Source organism: Schistocerca americana, chromosome 3 (genome assembly GCF_021461395.2).
Source record: "Schistocerca americana isolate TAMUIC-IGC-003095 chromosome 3, iqSchAmer2.1, whole genome shotgun sequence".
Lineage (NCBI taxonomy): Eukaryota > Metazoa > Arthropoda > Insecta > Orthoptera > Acrididae > Schistocerca > Schistocerca americana.
The window spans coordinates 493,931,354-493,952,958 of record NC_060121.1 but is presented as its reverse complement, the minus strand read 5'-3'; the positions used below and the strand labels follow the sequence as shown (position 1 = coordinate 493,952,958).

Genomic DNA, 21,605 nt, shown 5'->3' with positions numbered 1-21,605 from the left:
CAAGGGCCTGAAGATGGCATAGTAAAACTCTGAAATTAGTAGCCATACAAAACAAGTTTGGAAACTAGATGGCTGAAAGGTGTTTAATTTGACACTCAGTGATTGACCTGAGTTCACCTAGTAAAGTTACCCACATCTATATAACTTTGCAGACTCAATTTAGACCTCAACCCAGTAGAGAGCACTGTAGTCTGGGCACCTTGCCTACTCATCACTACACTGGTACCCCTCCGCTGGAGAATAGTTAGCCTTCACCAGACCATGGTTGCACCCAGTACCAGTAAGCACATTCTACGTGCCAGGTTGGGTCCTACCATCGGTCATGCCCGCCGCACCAGCAGACCACCGATTGGAGTCATAGCCCTCACTGTGAGCACCTCTCACCAACGCTAGGCTGGACTGCTGTCTGCCACTCCCAGGTGCCATGCCACACTGGACGTCATCCCACCAGTAGCTGCTGTCATTGAGCTATCACCCCCAACAACTGTCGATGTCCAACATCCTGGACGTCTATGTGCCAGGTTGGGTCCTACCATCGGTCATGCTTGGCTCCTTTCCCTTTGTCACTTACTATGACTCATGGCTTCATCGCATATGTGGTTCCTGGGCAATGATTGAGAGTGACATTTCAGTTTGTACTTAGTAGTGTGGACATTTGTCACGAACACGGTATTTGATTTATGTTTATTATATCAATGATAAATAGTTGTGTGGCACTTGTGGGTTTCACTGGTAGTCCCTTGGCCATGGATACATAAGTATCAATTTTGAAAACTTCCAATTTACAGTCATCTTAATTATTTAAAGATTTCAACTTTCTACATTGAACCTTCAAATGTTTTTCTCAGATGGAATACTCATACTCCTCAGAATTCTCCTAATGAAATACACTGCATTATTTGTCAAACACCCCCCCCCCCCCTCCCCCCAAACATAACATTCATGTATACGTTTCATACCGTACCACTTTGAACACCTACTCAGAAAATTTTATAAATGTCAGACTTACGTGATTAGTCAGTAATACTGTACCTAGGGGATTAATTTATCTCACATGCATTATGGATCTTTAAATTATGTGTAGAACTGACTGTTGCTGAACGAAGCAGCACTGTATTCAAGCAATCTCCTGACTTTTACAGTTATTTTGAGGTAATCACTATGAACAAAGATATCCCATATGAGAAATCGGAGAGAGCTACTGACTGAAGTACTAAGTTACTTATGCATGTTTTGGATGGTGTTATTAAACATTCCACAGAGTCTTGCCTGATGTTACGTTTGTTTCTGATCCAGAACAAACAACATGTTATTCAGTTACTAAATGATCAAATCTATTTTATACCTCATGAAATGTTCAAGGAATGCATAACTCTTTAATATGTGTCATACACTTTAGTATTCATGCAATTCAAATAAAAATGGAAACTAGATATCATTCCAAAACAGGCACATGGCTTGGCCATTGTTCATCTTCAGGAGGCACAGTTTCCAGCATGATTGATAAAAATACATAAAAATAAATTACAGCTCTCCTAGGTTTCAGAACCACAGGTCTGGCAGAGGGAAGCAGAGTACTCACTAAGAGGGTCACACAATGCATAACGAGAAAAGAACACAAAAATTTAAAAACAAAGATGCTAGAGGGGTAAGAGATAAAAATACTACTCATGTATGATCTTTGCCTCCCTTGCCCCATGCATTCCTCTTATCCCACTCTTCAAGCAACCTACTTCTACACACCATCCCTACTGTCCATTTTCCCCCTAGTATTTCCTTTTTTCTCCCAAGAAATTAAACTAATGGCCCTGTAATCTAGGACTCCTATTATTATTATTATATGTCTCTATCACCCGTACTGTGAGTTTTGACTCATGAAGATAGGCTCAATACTGGCAAGCTCCTCTGTTTCTTTGGGAAGTTAACAAATTTCTAATTTGTGTTTTCTCTATTACTTATTACATGCCATAGGGAAGTTCTTGTAGAATGTAAATACTTTAGGATTAAAGGAGACTGATTACCGAAAAACAGAAGCATTGAGTTGTCAACAGGTAAACACAAAAGAAAGAAAACTTACTAGCTTTCAGAGTTATCCTTCGATGAGCCAGAGTAACACACACACACACACACACACACACACACACACAGATATATGCCCCTACATTGTGCTCGCTAGACTAAGAGTGCCAATGCTACTTTGCAGCAGTTGGACTGCAAAACACATTGGCACTGTTAGTCTAGCCAGCACCATGTAGGAGCATAGGTGTGTGTATGCACATGTGTTTGATTGTGTATGAGTGTTTTACTCTAGCTCATCAAAGCATGACTCCAAAAGTTAGCAAGTTTTATTTCTTTTGTGTGTGCCTAATGACAACTCGATGATGCCTAACAACAACTCAAGCTTTTCTGCTTTTCAGTCAGTGGTCTACTTTAATCCTAAAGCATTATCATTTATTACATACTGAAATGAAACTTAAAAACAAAAATTATTAACGTTAAAATAAAATATAACATTGTCACATGTCTTACATGTCAGCAAAAGATGGAGTCTCCAAATTCATGCCAGTTAGACTCTCTCTCTCTCTCTCTCTCTCTCTCTCTCTCTCATTCTCATTCTCTCTCTCTCTCTTTCTGCCTGCCTGCCATCTGTCTGTAGGAAGAGATGAACTACTTACATAGATAATGGCACATACATATATGAGGGACCTCTCCAAGTTACGTCCATTTGAAGTATGTCAACTTTTTTCAGTGGAGCGTATTCTTTTTTCATTAGGACTGAGCTGTGCATTTTGCAATGTAGTGTGTCACTGCCACACATTTGAAATAAGATATTTTAACTTTAGTGCATTTATTTAATATGGTCTTGCAGTATGCTTGCTGCACTATTGGGTACAGTTCAGAGTGTGCAGCTTCAAAACCATATGGACACTTCATCTAATTTCTCACTTTTAGTTTGTCCACACTCATACTATGTTGTTCTTCCTACCTCATAATGAAATTATCATTTTCATCCAGAGGGGGGAGATTGCTCAAAGTGTGGGATGTAATAATGCCAAAATCCTCATATATGGCTGTGACATGCTAACATTGAAGGAGGTTAATATGCTTCAAAGATTGGCAATAAAGGTTTTAGGAAATACTTGTAATCACAACACAACACATTCACCATAATATTTTAATTGTATGTCACTACCGTGTGAGCAGAAATAAGTTAGTTACATAAGAAGGTTATGTTATACAGCACAATTCTTTGTTAGTACAGTTACGTGATATAAAGCTAAATATACACATTTCATACAGCAATTGAGAAGAAGACAGTTATAACCAGGCAGAAGTCGTTTGTCTAATGAATAATGAAACAACCATAGGAATGTCCATAAATTATGTTAAGAATTGTATGAAACATTGCCCCACAACATGAGAGTAAATAACACCAACAGCTTGACAAAAGAGGCAATAAAAGCATCACCTACATTTTGACAGGAAGGTCAATACCCCAGTTGGTCATGGGCCAACAGAATGATTATGGTGCAGAAAACCAATGTTTGCTACCATACTATACAAAAGTTTCAGCTAATCAAATAACTAGTATTTAAGTTTAAATTTGTTTATTTTTAAATATGCAGTTTCAAACTGCTCACTTACTACACACAAGAAGAATGTGATTTAATCTTTAAATCTGTGATACATTGCAAGTAGAAAGAGGGTTGTGAAAAGTAAGGATGCGATCAAAAGATGTCCACTCGCCTTACAACAACGGGAACTGCGTATGCTGGATATACATACAGATGTAATTTTGAATACATATTTTTATTTCGTCGATGTACTGCAGAAATTAAATTACCTGTCAGAAATAAATACAAGAAATTATTTTGAAACTTAAGTCTAATACACGGATACTTCAATCCCTAGAAATGCACTAAGTGCTATTTGGGTAAATGTAACATCAAAAAAAGAAAAAAATTCAGAGAAAAAATGAAATTTGATCTGTAGCTATCTAGTTTTGAGCCAGTGGCTAATTCATTTTCCTCACCATTGAAATTTTCCTTGTTTTTCTTTGGTTTCTCAATCCCAAGGCAACTGTAAACAACATCTTCTATTTGTGGTAGGAACACGGGCATAATTTTTGGATTAACAACTTGGTCAACTATCCTCTCTACACCAATGTCAAGGAACCCTGATCTGCACATACAGAGAAAAAAACATAAAATAATCTTATCTTTTGAATAACAAAGAAATTTTCTTCATTAAAATAAAAACATTCACAGAACTGGTTAATATTTTTGTGCAGTAATTAAAATAATGGTGTAGGACATAAACAATATCCTAATATAAACTTTATTTGTATACAGTGCAGTGAAACAGGCAACTTTTGTTAACACACCACCAATTGCAGATAGTCAGCTGTCATATATGCCTTGAAATATTTACCATAGTACTTAAGATGTAAATGATAATCACTATGTCTCTTACACATTTTTATCTATATTTATTTTATGAAGACATACCACACACATCAGTGCAACATTTTCTGGTAACCTTGGCAAATATTGTACCAGATGGTGTTTACTTATTTATCTTTTTACGTTTGCTTTGCATCGAACCATCAAAACGATGGCTTTTACAAACATCAGATATAATGAGATTATAATAAGCACACATACAACATACATTACACACAAAAATTGTTGCATCTTATATCAGGGTGTATACGTGGACAAGGAAAAAAAAATTCCCGGATTTCCCGGTTAAAAATACACTTTCTCCTGGGTGAAAACATACTTTTTCCCTGTTAACTGACAGGATATTTTCTCTCGGAACTGTATAACTTATCAGTCCTTTAAATGATTATGGTTTTATACACGGGCGTAGAATTTCCCGCCGCTTTAGAAAACTAAACACACGGGAAAAAACGCGGTTTGGAAAGATCTTTGATGTGCAGCAACATGTACGCTGCATATTTTCGTATTACGAAAGTATAAATTCGAATTCCATCAAACACCACATGTTACTTTCCAAAGCATTGAGAACGAGATTGCAATGCGCTTTTGTAAGCCAGTCATAGCTCATGTTACGTGATCTCGCCAGCCGATGACAGCGGGTAATCAGAGCTTAGGACACGTGATGCAGTCAGCCAATAGCAACATCACTGTTAAGTAGCGCGAACACACGAAACGCAAAGCTTTCACATATAATATTGGTCTCTAAGATTAATACGCTGCAAGAGAAGCTAAGCTTTCACATATAACGCTCTGTGATTTAAGAAATTCATCGTACATTCTCGCACGGGATACAGTAATATCTTAGCAAGCACGGAGACAACAAGAAGAACTGCACCACAAAATGAAAAAAATGATTAGTAATATCCTTTGTTGAGTATTGGTTCTTACCAGTCAAAATTACAAAAATTTAACTGATAACAAAAACAATGGAAAATTCCCGGAATTCTAAAAAATTCCCGGGTTTTTCCCGGTTTTCCTCCGGATGAAAAAATTCCCGGGTTTTTCCCGGATCTCCCGGGTCGTATACACCCTGTATATTTACTTTATGTATCTATTACTGTAAAGTTGATATGCTGCAGGTATATATCACAAGCACTGCTTTAAAATTCACTGAATGAGTATAATTTTTTCTTATCAGAAAAGATTTTAATTTTGTATTGGAATCATTCACTTTATATGTTCTTTAAGAGTCTGGTAGCATGAAAAAACAAATCAAACCATTTATGTATGGGCTTCCACCTGTCATTTTTAATTTTGTTCTATGCTGAACACTGTCACATTTTATCCTGTTATTGTGACCATGTACTTCACTGTACTTGATAACTCTGGTTGATACATAAGAAATAATGTTCAGTTAGGAACTATCTTTGCGATCTGACTGATGAGATATAAGCTACTACAGACTTTTCCACGTGCAAAATTGATGTGGTTTATCTATCTCAGATTTTCATCCACATACATATCCAGAAATTCACAGCTGCCAGATTACGTTGCCAAGGTATTACATAAATTATTTACAATGATATGATGAGAACTGCCTGTTTTAAATGCCAATAACTATATTTGGTAATATTCACCTTGATGCCCTCATCACTGAAGTATTTAATTAATTCCGTAACACCACTGGTAGCAAAAGACTCTAGCTCCTTACTGTCTATACTACAGAATAAAACTACAATGTCATGTTAATAACTTATTGTATGTGAGTTAATGTGTTGTGAAATGTCTTTAATATCTGTGAGCAAGAGAAAGAAACCAAGAACTGGGCCCTGAGGTAACCTTGTATCACTGTGTCACTGTTTATAAATCAACAGGTGTAAGGCTAAAAGATACACAAGTGGATCCCCAGTGCAATATGACTTCACCTTTATTTCAGAAGCGACCTATGGTTGATCAACTCGAAAGCTTTTATCAGGTACATATTCTGGCCCAATGGACAGTACACTTCTTGGGGGAAATGTGTAACTGCTGTAGCCATGATTAACTCTTTTCTGAAATGGTGCTAAGAATGTACATGCAGTAAGCTAGTTCGAGATAATACAATCAAATATCTTACCGAAGGTGGAAATTGATAATATTAGTCAATAGCTGAGACATCTTCCTAACTTTTCTTTTTACACAGTGGTCTCACAACACTTTTTTTTTTTTTTTTTTTTAGACAGAGGTATAAAAGTTTTTCCTAATGTTGCAGTCAATCAGGCACAAGAAGAATTAGAGATTCCTTTTAAGTACATCTTAGTAATTACATTAGATGAGCCATCCCATAGAGATAAACATTTTTTTCTTTAGGATATGTACTGCCTTGAATACTTCCTGCTTGCTTAGCCCCAAATTCAAACTGGTGACCTGTACATGAGTAATATGGGTTTGTTTATAAACTGGAGAAGAGAAATAGTTATTAAAAAATTACATATAGTATTTGAGTTTTTCACAATGTTACCATCATGACTAATGCTGAATGTTTCCACATTTGTATTCCTGAGAAATTAATAATACTTATCCTTCAGCTCCCAGGATACTTTACTTATAAGACTGCTGTGTTGCTATACTATTAATCTGTTTAATAAGGTTAGCTATTTCAGTTTCAAAAGTCTTTTTAGCATGATTGTACTGTCCAATAGAAATCTGCATATTAGTAGCTTTATGAAGCTGTATGATTAGGGTCAGGCAAAGTATACAGGTATAATTTGTCTGAGCCTAATCATATTTGGTGACAGTTTTAGTCAAGAATTACTTCAATTTCAGCAATGATTTACTACCTTCTGGATTTTTCTGAGGGGATAGCAATAGTCAGAGTGTCTCAAGGTGGTTGAATAGAAAATGTTCCATTGGTCATCAGACACTTTCACATGGTACTCAGAACCCTTTTCTCCTCTGCAAATCTGTATGTAAAGGCATTAATATTTGAGCTATTCAGAGTTCATTTCTGCAGAAAAATTCAAGTCATTTTTAACACAGACAAATGTAGGTACTCTATTACATGACAAATGTGGTCAAATACTGTAAAGAAAATCTAAGCTACTGTAGTTTATGTTATCCATAACATTTTTCGTGATTATAGCATAATCTATTCTTGCGGAGCATGTGTCCATTACTATAGTGTCTGAGCATACTACATTAAAAAGACTATATGAGCTTAACATACCACTGACTTTCATGTTTACCGTCTGAATTAGTATCTATGTTAAAGCATCAAATACAGTAAAGTCATCAGGACCACTCTGATAAACTCAACTACGAAGTCTATTTATGAATCACATTACATAAGTATTTGATGGATGACATACCTCAATCAATTTATGGCTTGCTACCTTAAGATCATTACCATATTTGGAGCTTATCACCTGTCGTTTCAATTGGTTCTTATTTGGTATGGTGTTCAAGAAAAGAATTTTTTAACTGCTATATGTTTACTTGCATAAACTGCAACACCACTAAATTTATGGTTTGCCTGTAATAATAATCTGGTAGTAAGTAGAGATGGGCAAAACTGTTCTTTTCAGAGATCGGATCAGAACTGTTCACTCCCTGAAATGAACTAGCTCTTTTTCATGACTCACCACTCATTCACAATAGAAAATAAATGGAAGGCACATTGCCCTTTAAACTTGGCTTATTCCAGTACTATACCTGTATTTTGATCTTATTTGATCCTATTTTGAAGTAACACAAATAATGAGTAAGAATTTTGTATTGTTTATTGAAATTTCCACGATATGACAAAGTTTTTGATTATTGATTTATTTTGCACTATCGTAGTTTTGGTTTTGTTGCCATTATCATGGACAAAGGGGAAGTAGTCATAAAATATCTGACATGTCTGAATGATTGTAATACTGTGACAACAATCATTCAGACATGTCAGATATGTAATAAATATTTCACCTTTGCACATGATAATGGCTACAAAGTTAAATAGCATGCTGATAATGATAATATGCTGATAACGTATAAAATCCATACCCCACTGTATGGTCGCAATGGTTACAGCTTCTTACAACCACGAAAGAGACCTTCAAAACGAACCCACGATTTCTGTTATATATTTATCCTGCGATAAGAAAAAGTCAGGTTACGAAAATAATAAGAACTTTTTTTTTGGGTGATCGGAAAATGTTGTAACTTGAGATTTACATTAACAATATATTTCACTATAATGTATTAAAATTTCATTAACCTCGTACAAATACATCGCAAGCCATATATTTTTAAAGTGAGCGTTTCCTTCTGAAGACGCCTAAAATAGCAAAATCCGTACTACAATAAGATGCAGAGGCGCTGAGTCAAGCAGGTCGAGCCGCGAGCTGTATTACTGCATGAGCTAAGGCCGCAGAGACCAGAGTGACACCTGAGTTGCTTTGCTCAACACTCTGGCTAGAGTCGAGAACGGTAGGGTGAGCGTTGAGCAGGCGAGTTCCAAGGGTGGGGGGAGCGGTGAATGGCCACCAGTCACCCGCTCCGAGACAAATCGTCCGTTCTCTTGCGAGCAGGTTGTTGCAACTAGTTCTTATGTTCTGCAGTAGGAGGCTCTCGGTCCTGTTGCTCGCATAACTGCCCAGAGGGCAGGACGTGCGACTGAAACGATCGCCGACGGAGTGCAATGCTAAGTTAAGGTGTGCCAGACACTGCACGCGGCAGAGGAAGCACAGAGACAGCACGGCATATGTGAAACACAAAATCCAATGGGGCACTGCACAATGCAGGCAGCCAAGGCAGAAGCAGGGGAGAGGCCGGCACTGGCTGTGTTGTGTGGCGTGCAGTGTACTCTGACCAGCAGAGGCCCCGCTGATCTGCTCCGACTCTCTCTCTCTCTCTCTCTCTGCTGTGGGAAACGTTTGGAGCTACCGTTCTTTTTTTCTGAATCACTGATTGTTCACTCCTTTGAAAGATTCAACTCTATGAATCAGTTCAGGAGCGGAACCCCCATCTCTACTAGTAAGTAGCCCTCTAATTTATATATAAATGAGTGCATATGTGAATGTATGCATGCTGCACATCTCCTCATAAACCACTAGCTTGATTTCAACCACATTTGGTACACATACTGCTTATTGCCTGGAAAGAAGTACTGTTGATGAAGTACCACCTTGCTCACATAACGGTGGAGCTGGGGTCAAGAAAGGGTAGGTAACACCTGACATCTAGGACACCCTTCACAACTAGCATGTTGTGTGGGCAGTATCAGAAGGTGTTCAGGGGGTATATGTGAGCAAGAGCAGATATGGACAGTTAGAGGTGGGAGTAAGAGAGAGATAGGGGAGAAGCAGACAGGCTGAGAGACGGGGAGGAGGTGACGCTCAAAGAGAGTGGAGGAGGAGGTCAGAGAGAGTGGGGAGGAGGGAATGGACAGAGAGAGAGGGGGGGGGGAGGAGGAGATGGACAGAAAGAGGAGGGAGGAGGCGATGGAAAGACAGGAGATAGAAGGAGATGGAATGACATAGGGAAATGGATGTGAAGAAAAGAGAGATGGGGGCAGAAGGACATGGAAAATGGACAGAGAGAAAAAGAGAGAGAGAGAGAGACAGAGAGAGAGGAAGGGGAGGGGGAGAGGGGGAGGCAGAGAGAGAGAGAGAGAGGGAGGGAGAAGGGAGGGGGAGTGGGAGGAGGAGAACAGAGATGCCATGGATGTGTGTCATATATGCGCCGTATGAGTGCTTGGGCAAAGCTGCTGGTAAAAGGCTAGTTTTTATATATTATTTCATTGGACTTTAGTCCATGTTCAGCTATTACAAATACATGTGGTGAGTGTTCCTCTATGAATATCTGTAACAAGTCGTGTGGTTCCTGATAAACTGTGTATGTAAATTAGCGGACAAACTCAGCAACGCCTAGGTATTCACTCCATCAATTTTCTATTAGAAATGGGGAAGAAAAAGAAATGCTTTTATAGTGTAATACCAAAAAAATTTCATTTACATGTATTTGTGAGAACTCTTTTGAAATTATGAAACAGTTTCTGTACACTGGGCATAGCTGCCTCACTTGTGTTTGTCTCTCCATGGTAACACCTCTTCATAGCTCTATAGATGAAATTCGCCTACAGCCATTGTGTTTCACAATTGAAAGCTGTCAAATACACAGCCAGGTGTCAGGGATTTCCTTAAGTTGACTCAACTACAGGAGTGTCTTTGTGGTAAAGAATAAATGTATTAAAACATTATTTATGAAGCGGCATTTTTTCACACACCTCAGTGTTAATGATGCCAGTTCTCTTGAACTACACATCATACAATGATATATTTATGTAGGTACATTCAGTGGCATATGTGGATACTGTCTACGAAATGTATTGTGAATAGAGTTAGCTGCAAAGAAGTAATAAATTTAAAGGTAATGCACAATGCAGCATTTTCCCCCGCATCTCAGTGTTTACGACATCGTACCTCCTGAACTACGATACGTAGGTGGTTCTTACAACCACAGCGATTGTTGCCCAACAGTGAGGGATGTGTGTACCAAATTTGGTGGAAATCGTTAAAGTGGTTTAGGATGAGGTGTGGAACATTTACACATACATACACATATCAAACAATGGAAACTCCAGGTTCAAATATCAACAATGTAAGGAAAATGGCAGACTGCTACTCACTGCAAAGATGACATGGTGAGTTGCAGACAGGCACAACAACACGACTGTTACACATTTAGTTTTCAGCCAAAACTTTCTTCAGAAAAGGAAACGGACACACATTCATTCACACTAGCAAACACACCTCATGCACACATGACTGCCATCTTCATCAGTTCAGACTGGAATGGCATTCTGCTCCAAACTGCCAGAGATGGGGGTTATGTGTGTGCTTCCTTTTCTGAACAAGGCTTTGGCCGAAAGCAAAATGCATAACAGTCTCTTTGTTGCACCTGTCTGCAACTTAACGTGTCATCTTTATTGTGAGCAGCAATCTTTTTCCTTACATTTTTCACATACATACACCCATTTTTATAATACGTGTGCATATGGATGATTTGTCTTTGATAGCCTTCTCTCTTTCTGATTTACCACTTTGCTTGAGTCACATTTATTTAAGTTACATTTTTTACAATAACCTATTGCATTTACTGAACTATGTTGTAATGATTCATAAATTTTTTACAGATTGCCTTTTCTGCAAGTGTACAGGACTCAGGTTCATACAATTTACAGCTCTGAACACTAGTGTGATGGTCCTTTCCCCTGAAAAAAGCCTTGTGATTGTAATCTAAGGCAACTGGATCCTCTTTCTTACTAGCTTTGCCACCCAATAGACTTATCTGGGTAACTAGTTTGGCGTTTCGCTTTCTGTTTAGATGCCGTCCATGGCAACAGTGAATGATATTATAGTCTCATACACTGTTTGTGTCTTAACGTGTGCAAGAAGTATTGCACTCAACTTTCTCATCTTTGACATGATTACCATAGGAATACAGTATCTGGAAACTGCACCTTCAGAGGAGAATATGATATAACGTAATGGAGGGACATTGTGTAGAAAATGGAGGTGGTGGGGGGTAATATACTATTAACACTCACTCAAGGTCAATGGAAAATTGCAACACCAGGAAGGACAGCAAATAACAATATTTTACTTATTGTTTGGCCATACAGAGTAATAGGATGAATAGGTGATTAAATTCGTGGGTGATCTGGGGGGTATAGAGGGTACGAAATTTTGTACACAGAGGTGCTACCTCTGGCAGCAAAAGTGGCTCTAACCTGGCTGGGCACCTAGTCAGACTGATCTTGAATGGCAGAATGGATAATTTATTTCATGCTCCTTCAACTCTATGCCATGACACATCAACTGCAGAGGCAGGCGAGTGATGATATGCAACCCACATCGGATGTTTGCAATGGGTAGAGATCTGTATTGCAATAGCCCAAACTCTCTGTACCAAGGTAGATAACGACAGCAAGGACAACATGCGATCTTGTGTTATCTTGTTGAATGATAATGTCATGGGGACCTTGAAAATTGGGCACAGTCACAATCCTAACCATGTAAGGAAGGTAATGGCTTTTTCCAAAATTAATAACTATGAGGACCAAAGGAAGCCGTGTTGTATAGCCAGTGGCTTCCCATACCATTACATTTACCCACACAATGATGAAAACGAATGCAATCTGGCAATGTTTGTTAACCTCATGGTCTCCAAAAAGGGTTACCTCCATCATGATGTTGCATGCAGAACTATCTGAAAAGATGTTGTCATGCCATTCTGTGTCCAGAGTTATGATAAGGAGCAACACTGTCAGTGTGCCTCTTTCTACAGTTGCAGCACCACAGAAAGCTGCAACCGTATTTGCCAAGAAACACGCCATGGTGTTTCATACGTCACTGCACTGTCTGTGTGGATACTTGTCTCACTGCAAACAAGACCACCTCTTGACTTCATATATGCATGCCTTGGTTGTACAATCCTGCACTGCCAAGGGAACAATACGTCTGCTTCTCAGGCACTACTTGTGCAGGGCCGCACATATCATGCACAGCACTGAGTGCGGTCCTCCTGAATCCACCGATTCCATATTCACATGACTGTCATGGACCTCACCAATGCGAGCAGCAATAATGGGGAACAATGTAATGCAGTCTCAATAGGCCATGGACCTACCACTGTCAAATTCTGGCAGATGGCAGTTGGCATTTCTCTTTCTTACAAGATGAACAGAATATTACCTCCTCACAAACAACCAACATTCAAATACCATTTTCAAATGAGACACCTACTGAATAATCTTTGCTTACATACAGAATGTATTGTATGTATGGGTGAGCTGAAATGCTAAGGACTTGCATATTCAGATACATAATACACTTGACACCAATTTGACATTAGTCAAAAGTCACCTTCATGGCAATTTTAAACCTTGAGTGGGCATGCCCATGTATAAAGTGCACCCACCACAAATAAAATTGTTCTGCACCAGTGTTGTTTCACAACTGTGAGTCCATACCTATTCCTTCATTACTGCTTCAGCTAACGCAGTGATAAATTGTTTCTTCATATGTCCAAGTGAAAAGCAATAATATAAAATAAACAGCAAGCTGGGTGAGAAAAAAATGATGATCCATGCAATAAAATGGCACAGAATATGAGCTAGCAGCACAGTCACAGAATGAGACAGTTGTGTTAAACTGTTATAAATGATCCATAGAGTATATTCTCTGTGGTGAATAAAACAATTTCAACTTATAAACAAGAGGCTGTGGTGCAGTTAAGTCTCTTATTCCACACGTGCCATCTGCAGCATTGGAGGGTAGCTTCTGTGTAGTATGGAATCAAACGAGAGGATCTAGAGGCAAGTTAAAGCTATAAGCCAGTCTACAAAACACGTTTGGGTGTGGGAAAAGCTGTTGTTCATAGGGAAATGTCCAAGACAATTACATAGCATGAGCACCTACGTCCTGTGTATAATTGTCAGGCTACGCCAAGCCTTTGCAAACAAACACTGCACTGGTGGTACAAATGAATGAACTGTAGAAGCTTTACTGCCATTATTGTTGGGTGCTGTTGGTCATTTACAATGTTGTATTACTTTTCTAAGACAAAATGAGTGACAACACAGTCACTGACTCATCGTAGGAGCCACCTAAAGAAAAATCCAGTGTCTTATCCCAAGTGCAACCTAAAGAAAAAAAGCTGACTGCTCACAACTAGGGCAGAGAAATAATAGCATATTTTCGTGCATATGGTACATTGCTTTTAGGTACAACTCTAAAATGTTTCTTTTTCAGGCACAAGGAGAGGTCTAAATAAATAATAGATCATAAGTAGAGAAACATCATTCAACAATTTATGGCTGTGAGGCTGACTATGAAGAAGAACATAGTACCCCTATTCTATTGTAAAAGGTGCAATTTCAAAGAGATCAATAAGGTAATCTTGCATGTTACTTATATTCACTATAGAGACAGTGACTGCACTAACATAATTAGCTTCCAACATTGATGTCATATACCAGCTAACATTCAATTTACTTATGTTTTAATTTTGATATTTGCTGGTGGTGGTACCCAAGTACTGTTTGTTTGAATATTTTTTTCTCCTCTATTAAAGCACTTTCCTTACAGCATGAATATCAAGCAGAAATGATGAATTTGATTCCCAGAAATCACAAAAGAACCAAGTGTTTCTGATCGTAACAGTTTCAGTACGAAAAAGTATGTGTTTACCATGTTTTTGAAAATTTTTTAGATTCTTACAATTAAGATATTAAAACTTCCTTCAAGTAGACAAGGCGCAGTGGTTACTAATACATTGCAATGGACCCAAAGTTTACTCATGTTTCGTGCACCATCTGTTAAGAATGGATCTCAAGATAATTAGTGTTTTCTACACACTGTCTGTAGATGCAGTCTGTTGTGATATATTTCAACTACTTCATACATTTAGATGTTTACACTAGAACTCAATGTATCAGATTTGACTGCCTTTGTGTACTTTTTGCTTGTTTAGCATTTTGACTGTATTTTGATATTTCAAATAGTTAATATTTTTGTCCTGAGGTTCCTCCTGCTATTAGCGATGGCCCTATTCACAAAACACATGGAAATGAATGAATCTGAAATAATTTCAGAGCTTTATGATGATGACTATTCAGATGTTCCTACTGAGAATGAAGATTCAGATGACAGCGTGAATGAATGTTTTTATGTTTCTGAGGATGAACCCAGTGACAGTTACACCACTAGACCTGTTCGAAACGAAGTTGACAGTGTTTTCAAGTGATTCCAACAATAATAATGATGGTGAACCTGTTCTTGTGAATGACTCATTTCAACATACATTGACCCTTTTCAGATGATGCCCAACTTAAGCCAGTGCACAAGTGACACTCAGGCACTGTCTTGAATATTCTAAGCAATGTCTTACTGTGGTAGACAAGATTATTAAAATTCCCTGCTTCATGGATAAAGACATATTGGTGTGACTAATGGACATGGGTGCAATTTGAAAAATTTAAACACAAAAAGTGACAACAGGCTGACTTTCATTAAATTAACTTTATCAGAAAAAAACCCTGTGTGAGAAACTGGTTTAGTCACGAAGACCATGATTCAAGGAAGAAGCAACAAGGTAGGAAATGAAGAAAATCAATAATGAGATGCCAGCATAGAAAAAAAGGTCAAAAGCTAGAAATGTGTGAACTGGCAGAGGGGGAGTGTACAAGTCACAGAGAAAGAAGGGGAGGCTGTAATTCTTCAGGCTTTCCCAGTGATCTAATGACATCTTGGGTTGTCGGGTGTTCTGCCGGATAACAGCGTTGTTCTTGCACGATATTTCGGTAGCATAGCTCGTTACCTTCATCAGACCTGAGACCAGGTTGCACTTGATGAAGGTAACAAGCTACGCTACCGAAGTATCGTGCAAGAATGACACTGTTATCCGCAGAACACCCAACAACCCAAGATGTCATAGGAGAGACTAACCATAAAAGGAACAGATGAGAAAAAGGACAATAACAGGAAAAAGAGGGAAAGATGCAGTGAACAATACAGACAAAGGAAACATAACAAAACATGCTAATGAGAGAAGGAAAAAGTAAATGAGGAGAATGATGTGTTGGTAAATGTGCCAACACCTTGTAGATAGAGGAGGCCGAAAAGGAAGCTATCTAACGCAGACGGGCGTGAATTCTGGAACAGGATAAGTATTGAATGCTAATAAGAAAAGTATGCAGCTCCTCGAATACTTAACTTTATTCTATCCTTGTGGTACATCGCTCTTGATAATACAAATAAGACTATCTTCAGATACGGTTAATGGCGCCTTGCTAGGTCGTAGTCATGGACTTAGCTGAAGGCTATTCTAACTGCCTCTTGGCAAATGAGAGAAAGGCTTCGTCAGTGTAGTCGCTAGCAAAGTCGTCGTACAACTGGGGCGAGTGCTAGCCCGTATCTCGAGACCTGCCTTGTGGTGGCGCTCGGTCTGATCACACAGTGGCGACACGCGGGTCCGACATGTACTAAATGGACCACAGCCGATTTAAGCTACCACCTAGCAAGCGTGGTGTCTGGCGGTGACACCACAGAGAAAACAATAGCAGAAGAAGAGAAGTATGGAATCTAACATGCCATTTACAATGAGGTTATCAGAGAAAGGGGATGCTGGCTTGAAAACAATAAAATAATGTTTCTATATGAAACAACTACCTTTTAGGTCACAGTGACTCAAAAATTACATCTACATCAATACTCTGCAAGCAACCTCGCCTCACAGTGTGTCGCAAAGGATACTTTTTGTACCAGTGTCACTTCCCCCTTTTCTTATTCCAGTCACCAATGGTTCGCAGAAAGAACAACTGTTGGTAACACTTAGTGTGGACTTGAATCTCTCTGATTTTATCTTTACTGTCTTTCCGCAAGATACACATAGGAAGAAGCAATATATTGACTGACTCTGCCAGGAACATATGCTCTTGGAACATCAACAGTAAACCACACCACGATGCACAACGTATCTCTTGCAGTGTCTGCCACTAGAATTAGGTGAGCATCTCTGCAACACTTTTGCACTTAGTAAATGGACCTGCAATGAAATGTGCTGCTGCTCTTTGGATGTTCCCTATTTCCTCTATCAATTCTACCTGGTATGAACCCCCACTGATGAGCAATATTGAAGTACTGGTCGCATGAGTGTTTTGGAAGCTACACCCTCGATTTATGGAGTACATTTCTTGAGGATTCATCCAATGCATTTCAGTCTGGCATCTGCCTTACCAGCGATTAACTTTATGTCATTGTTCCACTTCAAACTGTTCCCGTAAGCATAATCCTAGATATTTTATGGAAGTAACTGCCTCCAATCGTTGTTCTGCAATCATTAATCGTACAATAACGGGTCTTTCTGTCACTGTAACTAAATATTACATAAAAAGATTTGTTTGCATTCTGTTTCACAGACTTTGATAACAGAACAGAACAAGCAGACTGCTCATTTTTTCACAACTTCAGCAACTAGTCAATCAATAGCGCTGGGAAAGTTAAGAGGACTGTAACAAAACCTAGACATCTGTTTGTAGCCCCACTACTCAACCTCCGTCAATAGCAAGGACCAGCACTTATTATTTCCACCTTGTGTGAAGATTACGTATTTTCTTCTAGTTGTCAGACATAATCTAGCACTGATTTTATATTATAATGGAGCATATGTTGCGCAGTTCCCCTTTTGCATCAAACAACTATCTCCTGAAATACAATAATCATCAACGAATTTTCAGCTAAAGTATGAATGTTCTCCCTGGAATATTCTCTCATAGAAATATCTTTTTCAGTGTGCAACCAAGATGTTTTTGTTCACATTATTTTGATGTCAGCTGTCAAAATATTGTGAACAAAACTAGAATTGTTGCTTCACTTGAATGCCTGGGATCTTAGTGTCTATCTACCATGCTGAGAAAACTATGGACTTCACACAACCACAATATGAGTGATCTTCGTTTCTGAGAAATCTCTTGAAGAGGTACACTTCTGGCTCAATTTTGAACATGATAACAAAGCAAAGAATGGCTGCTAAGAGAGGAATGTGGAATTTATATAACTGTGGAGATCAATGTGCATAAATGTGTGGGACATATGCTGAAGCAGAACAATGCAATTGGAATTCTTTACTAGCAGTTCATACCTAAAATTTACTGGATGTGGTTATTAAATGCAAGCAAATCTGTGAAGTATATTGTGAGGTTCTCTTTTAATTTCTGGCTGAACACAAATACTAGGGTGTTAAAAATACATCAGAGGCAGTGTAAGTAATAAACTTAAGTACCATATGTAGAGAGGGTCACATAAGTAAATGTAAATTTCCAAATGTCACTTACAAAAGCAATAACTAGACATGGACCATTTGGAGGTGGTTTGTCAGTACCCCTTCCTCTAAACTGAGAACTAACTCATGGAATCATTTAAAGGGGTCCTCCTGTTCAAAATGGAATTAATTAAAAGCAGGAATTTACAAATTTTTTCACATTCAAATCATAGTCAGAGATAAATATAATGTAAACTGTCACAAAAGTCTCATATATGACTAGGGTCTGACCCCAGAACATCACTATTTGTCATCCGACAGTCACTGAACCACCAAATCATATAAAGTTTTACTTGAACATAGCTTTACAAAATATTAATTTATGGATAGCCCCAAAACTCTCAAAGTATACAAGAATATTAAACTATAGCATTTTGCTACAGGGAGGAGGAAGAAGATAGTATGTTGTTTCCAAGGATGAAAGAGAGCATCCTTAATTTTTGCTTATGAAATTTCTGTAATGAAATTTTTACACTTTAGTGATGTCTTAAACTTGCCACTGCAACAGAAACAGAGAAAGCAAGATCTCATTTGATTGTTGTAGCCTAGCTCCTCTTGAGGGACCAACTTCATAACTAAAATCTGAAGGCGTGTATTATTTTTTAAAGTGTGCATTTCCACAAGGACAGTTTTAATTTGGATTTAAATCAGAACTGCCACTCGCATGTTACAAATTTGGTTTTCCTTTCCATCACAGCAAGTTTTACCCCCTCTGTTGTTGTCAATTGCCAAATGTTATCCACTGTAGCTGAGTGCCACCTTTTTGCAGGCTTACAAATCAGTGTCAATGTCACAACATGAGTGCAGACAGCCATGAGGCACATAAGAACTATGTATTGGTAGTCTTCTCTGCAGATCAGATCTGAAGTTTGGATTTTCTTTACTTCGGCATATTAATGATGTTAAAACAAAAAGCTTCAACTATTTATAGCAAATCGCAAAAAAATATTGAAGTAATAGTTCTCAGGAAAATCACATTTCACATTCTGAATTAGTCCGAAAGTTTCTATTTGGTAAAAAATTTTACCTCCTCCTGTACATCATCTGCCTTTCCTTTGGGTGCAGTGTGCAACACTTGCATATTATGGCCAGTATCATTAACAGAATATGCACACCAAAATCTGTCTTATTCTGGAAAGAGGTGTGATCTGCCTGGGCAATGTAGTAACAGCCACAGTCCCTGCAACTAACCTTACGCACTCCAAAACTAAGAACTTTATAGTGTTTGGGACTAATTCATATTGAAGATTGCCAATGCAGAGTTGTTGTCATTCTCAAGGCCTGTTCCACTACTCACACTGCCCCTGTTTAAACACATCTGCAGGAAGGGTGGATGAACTCTGGCATTTGACAATGGTTTTACTATTAGAGTGAACCACTGCCTTTATTTACATTTATTCATTCAAATGACTACAATTACATTTCCTGACACTTCCCTTTGTTTTGATTTCATCATTTCTACATTTTACGTAGCTACCTGTCTGATAATTGTGTCTGTATACACATAATCTTGACACATTTTTCGTGAATTTTATATTTATATTGGGATTATCAATTGGATGTTCTTTTTGTAACTGGCTCCATTTCTTTATAACAGTTATTTTAAAGATAGTTCTTTCTGTACAGTTCTTAAATTTGTGAACTGTGTGTCCTTGTATGTCAACTGTTGATTGTAACTCAGAAACTCTGATAGTGACTGATGCGCATGATAAGTCTCCGGCTGGCTCTATATGCCGACACATGTGGTCTGGTCAGATTTAGGATATTTTGTCAATAGACTCATAGTTAATGATTTCGTAGTGGTTAACACTGCCTGATATCTCAAGCACCAATGAAAGTCACAGCATGATAAATTGTTTTATTGCTTTTGATGTTTTAATATGTCTTAAAAATATGCTATGATCTAAAAATTTACTGGAAGTTTTTACTACGTTACCAACTTGAAAGACAATTTTTCTGTTTGTTTCCTAGATCTGAAATGGTTGTTGGTCAACTGAAACTGATTCTTTAATTACTAATGGACTGTACCACAATCAAGACTACTGACATTTGTACTAGTATCACTCTGTTTCATCCGAGTGATAAGAGAACCAAGTAGATGAGGTTCCCAAAAGTTGTTCACAACTTATCTGTTTGAGAGCTGTGAGGATCACATAAATTTCAGTGTCAACTGCGCAACAATTTGGTAGGTATGTGAAATATTTATGTTATATTTCTCAAAATAAATAAGCAACCAACAACACCAGCTTATTTGGAGCTAACAGCTGAACAGCCACTTTGACCATATACAACAGAACTAAATACGTAGTTATGTATAAAATTTGCAGCGAATTCTTTTATGTATATTAGCACGCAAAATTTATCTAGAGGATTCAAAATAGTCAAGTTCACTGCTTGATCCAGCACTGCAATAAAATCATATCTGTTACATGGTCCTCTATTGTGATATGTTTCATTTAGACTTTGTGACTTATGGGTGCTTGAAGAATTCTCCCTCAGCTGGTACAGGTCAGCTTGCTCTGTAAGAAACTGCTGACAGCCTGATACCTGCACAGCACATGCATCCAGTATCTTTAGACAGGATGCTTGAGCTGACTTGTAAATTGCAAACCTGCAGTCTAGTTAGGGCTGGGCAGAAAGGTTTATGGCAGACACAGTTAAAATAAGAAACTTCCTGGCAGATTATAACTGAGTGCTGGACTGAGACTCAAATTCAGGACTTTTGCCTCTACTGACTGATTTCCCAAGCACAACACAAGATTTGTCCTCACAGTTTTACTTATGCCACTACCTCAAAAACAGAAAATGTTAAATATGTATTTACTGTCCACTTCTTCTCACTCTAAAGCAGTGGTTTTCAAACTGTTTGCATCTATGGCTTATCTGAGCTGAACAGCTGAACAGGAATGATCCAAGGCTCCTTTCACAAATGATATCAAACTCAAAGTGTGGTGTAACTGAACTTAAGTTTTGAAAAAAAAAGTAATAAGAGTGGTTACATCATTTTTGACTGTTGACATTACACATTTTAATCAACTATTTGGTGTTACATCTTATTCTTGCAATGAAATCAATGGGAATCATTCTTCATCACCAGTTCTTCAAATCTCGGAACAAGATTGGAAATTGTGACTCACAATTCTTTCTCCACATTCATTCACAATTTAATTTCTTGTTGACAATTGCTGAAAAACCTAACACACATATGTAAGCTATTGCAAAAGATCCAAACTTATAGGGCCTTGTTACCTACTTGTAGATAGCCCTGCTTCATCATGCTCCAAAACTCAAGATGGGATGACCAATGTGATATGTGGA

The 21,605-nt window shown here is 38.1% G+C and overlaps 1 protein-coding gene across 2 annotated transcripts in view; it reads right to left on the bottom strand.

The window, feature by feature from the left end:
* LOC124605121 (biorientation of chromosomes in cell division protein 1-like 1) overlaps positions 1–21,605 on the bottom strand; it is a 90,547-nt gene that overhangs the window by 45,142 nt on the left and 23,800 nt on the right. For both annotated transcript variants that reach the window (XM_047136597.1, XM_047136596.1), the window contains exon 3: positions 4,034–4,182. In XM_047136597.1, the coding sequence (XP_046992553.1) occupies positions 4,034–4,182 (149 nt within the window). The remainder of the gene's footprint in view (positions 1–4,033; positions 4,183–21,605) is intronic.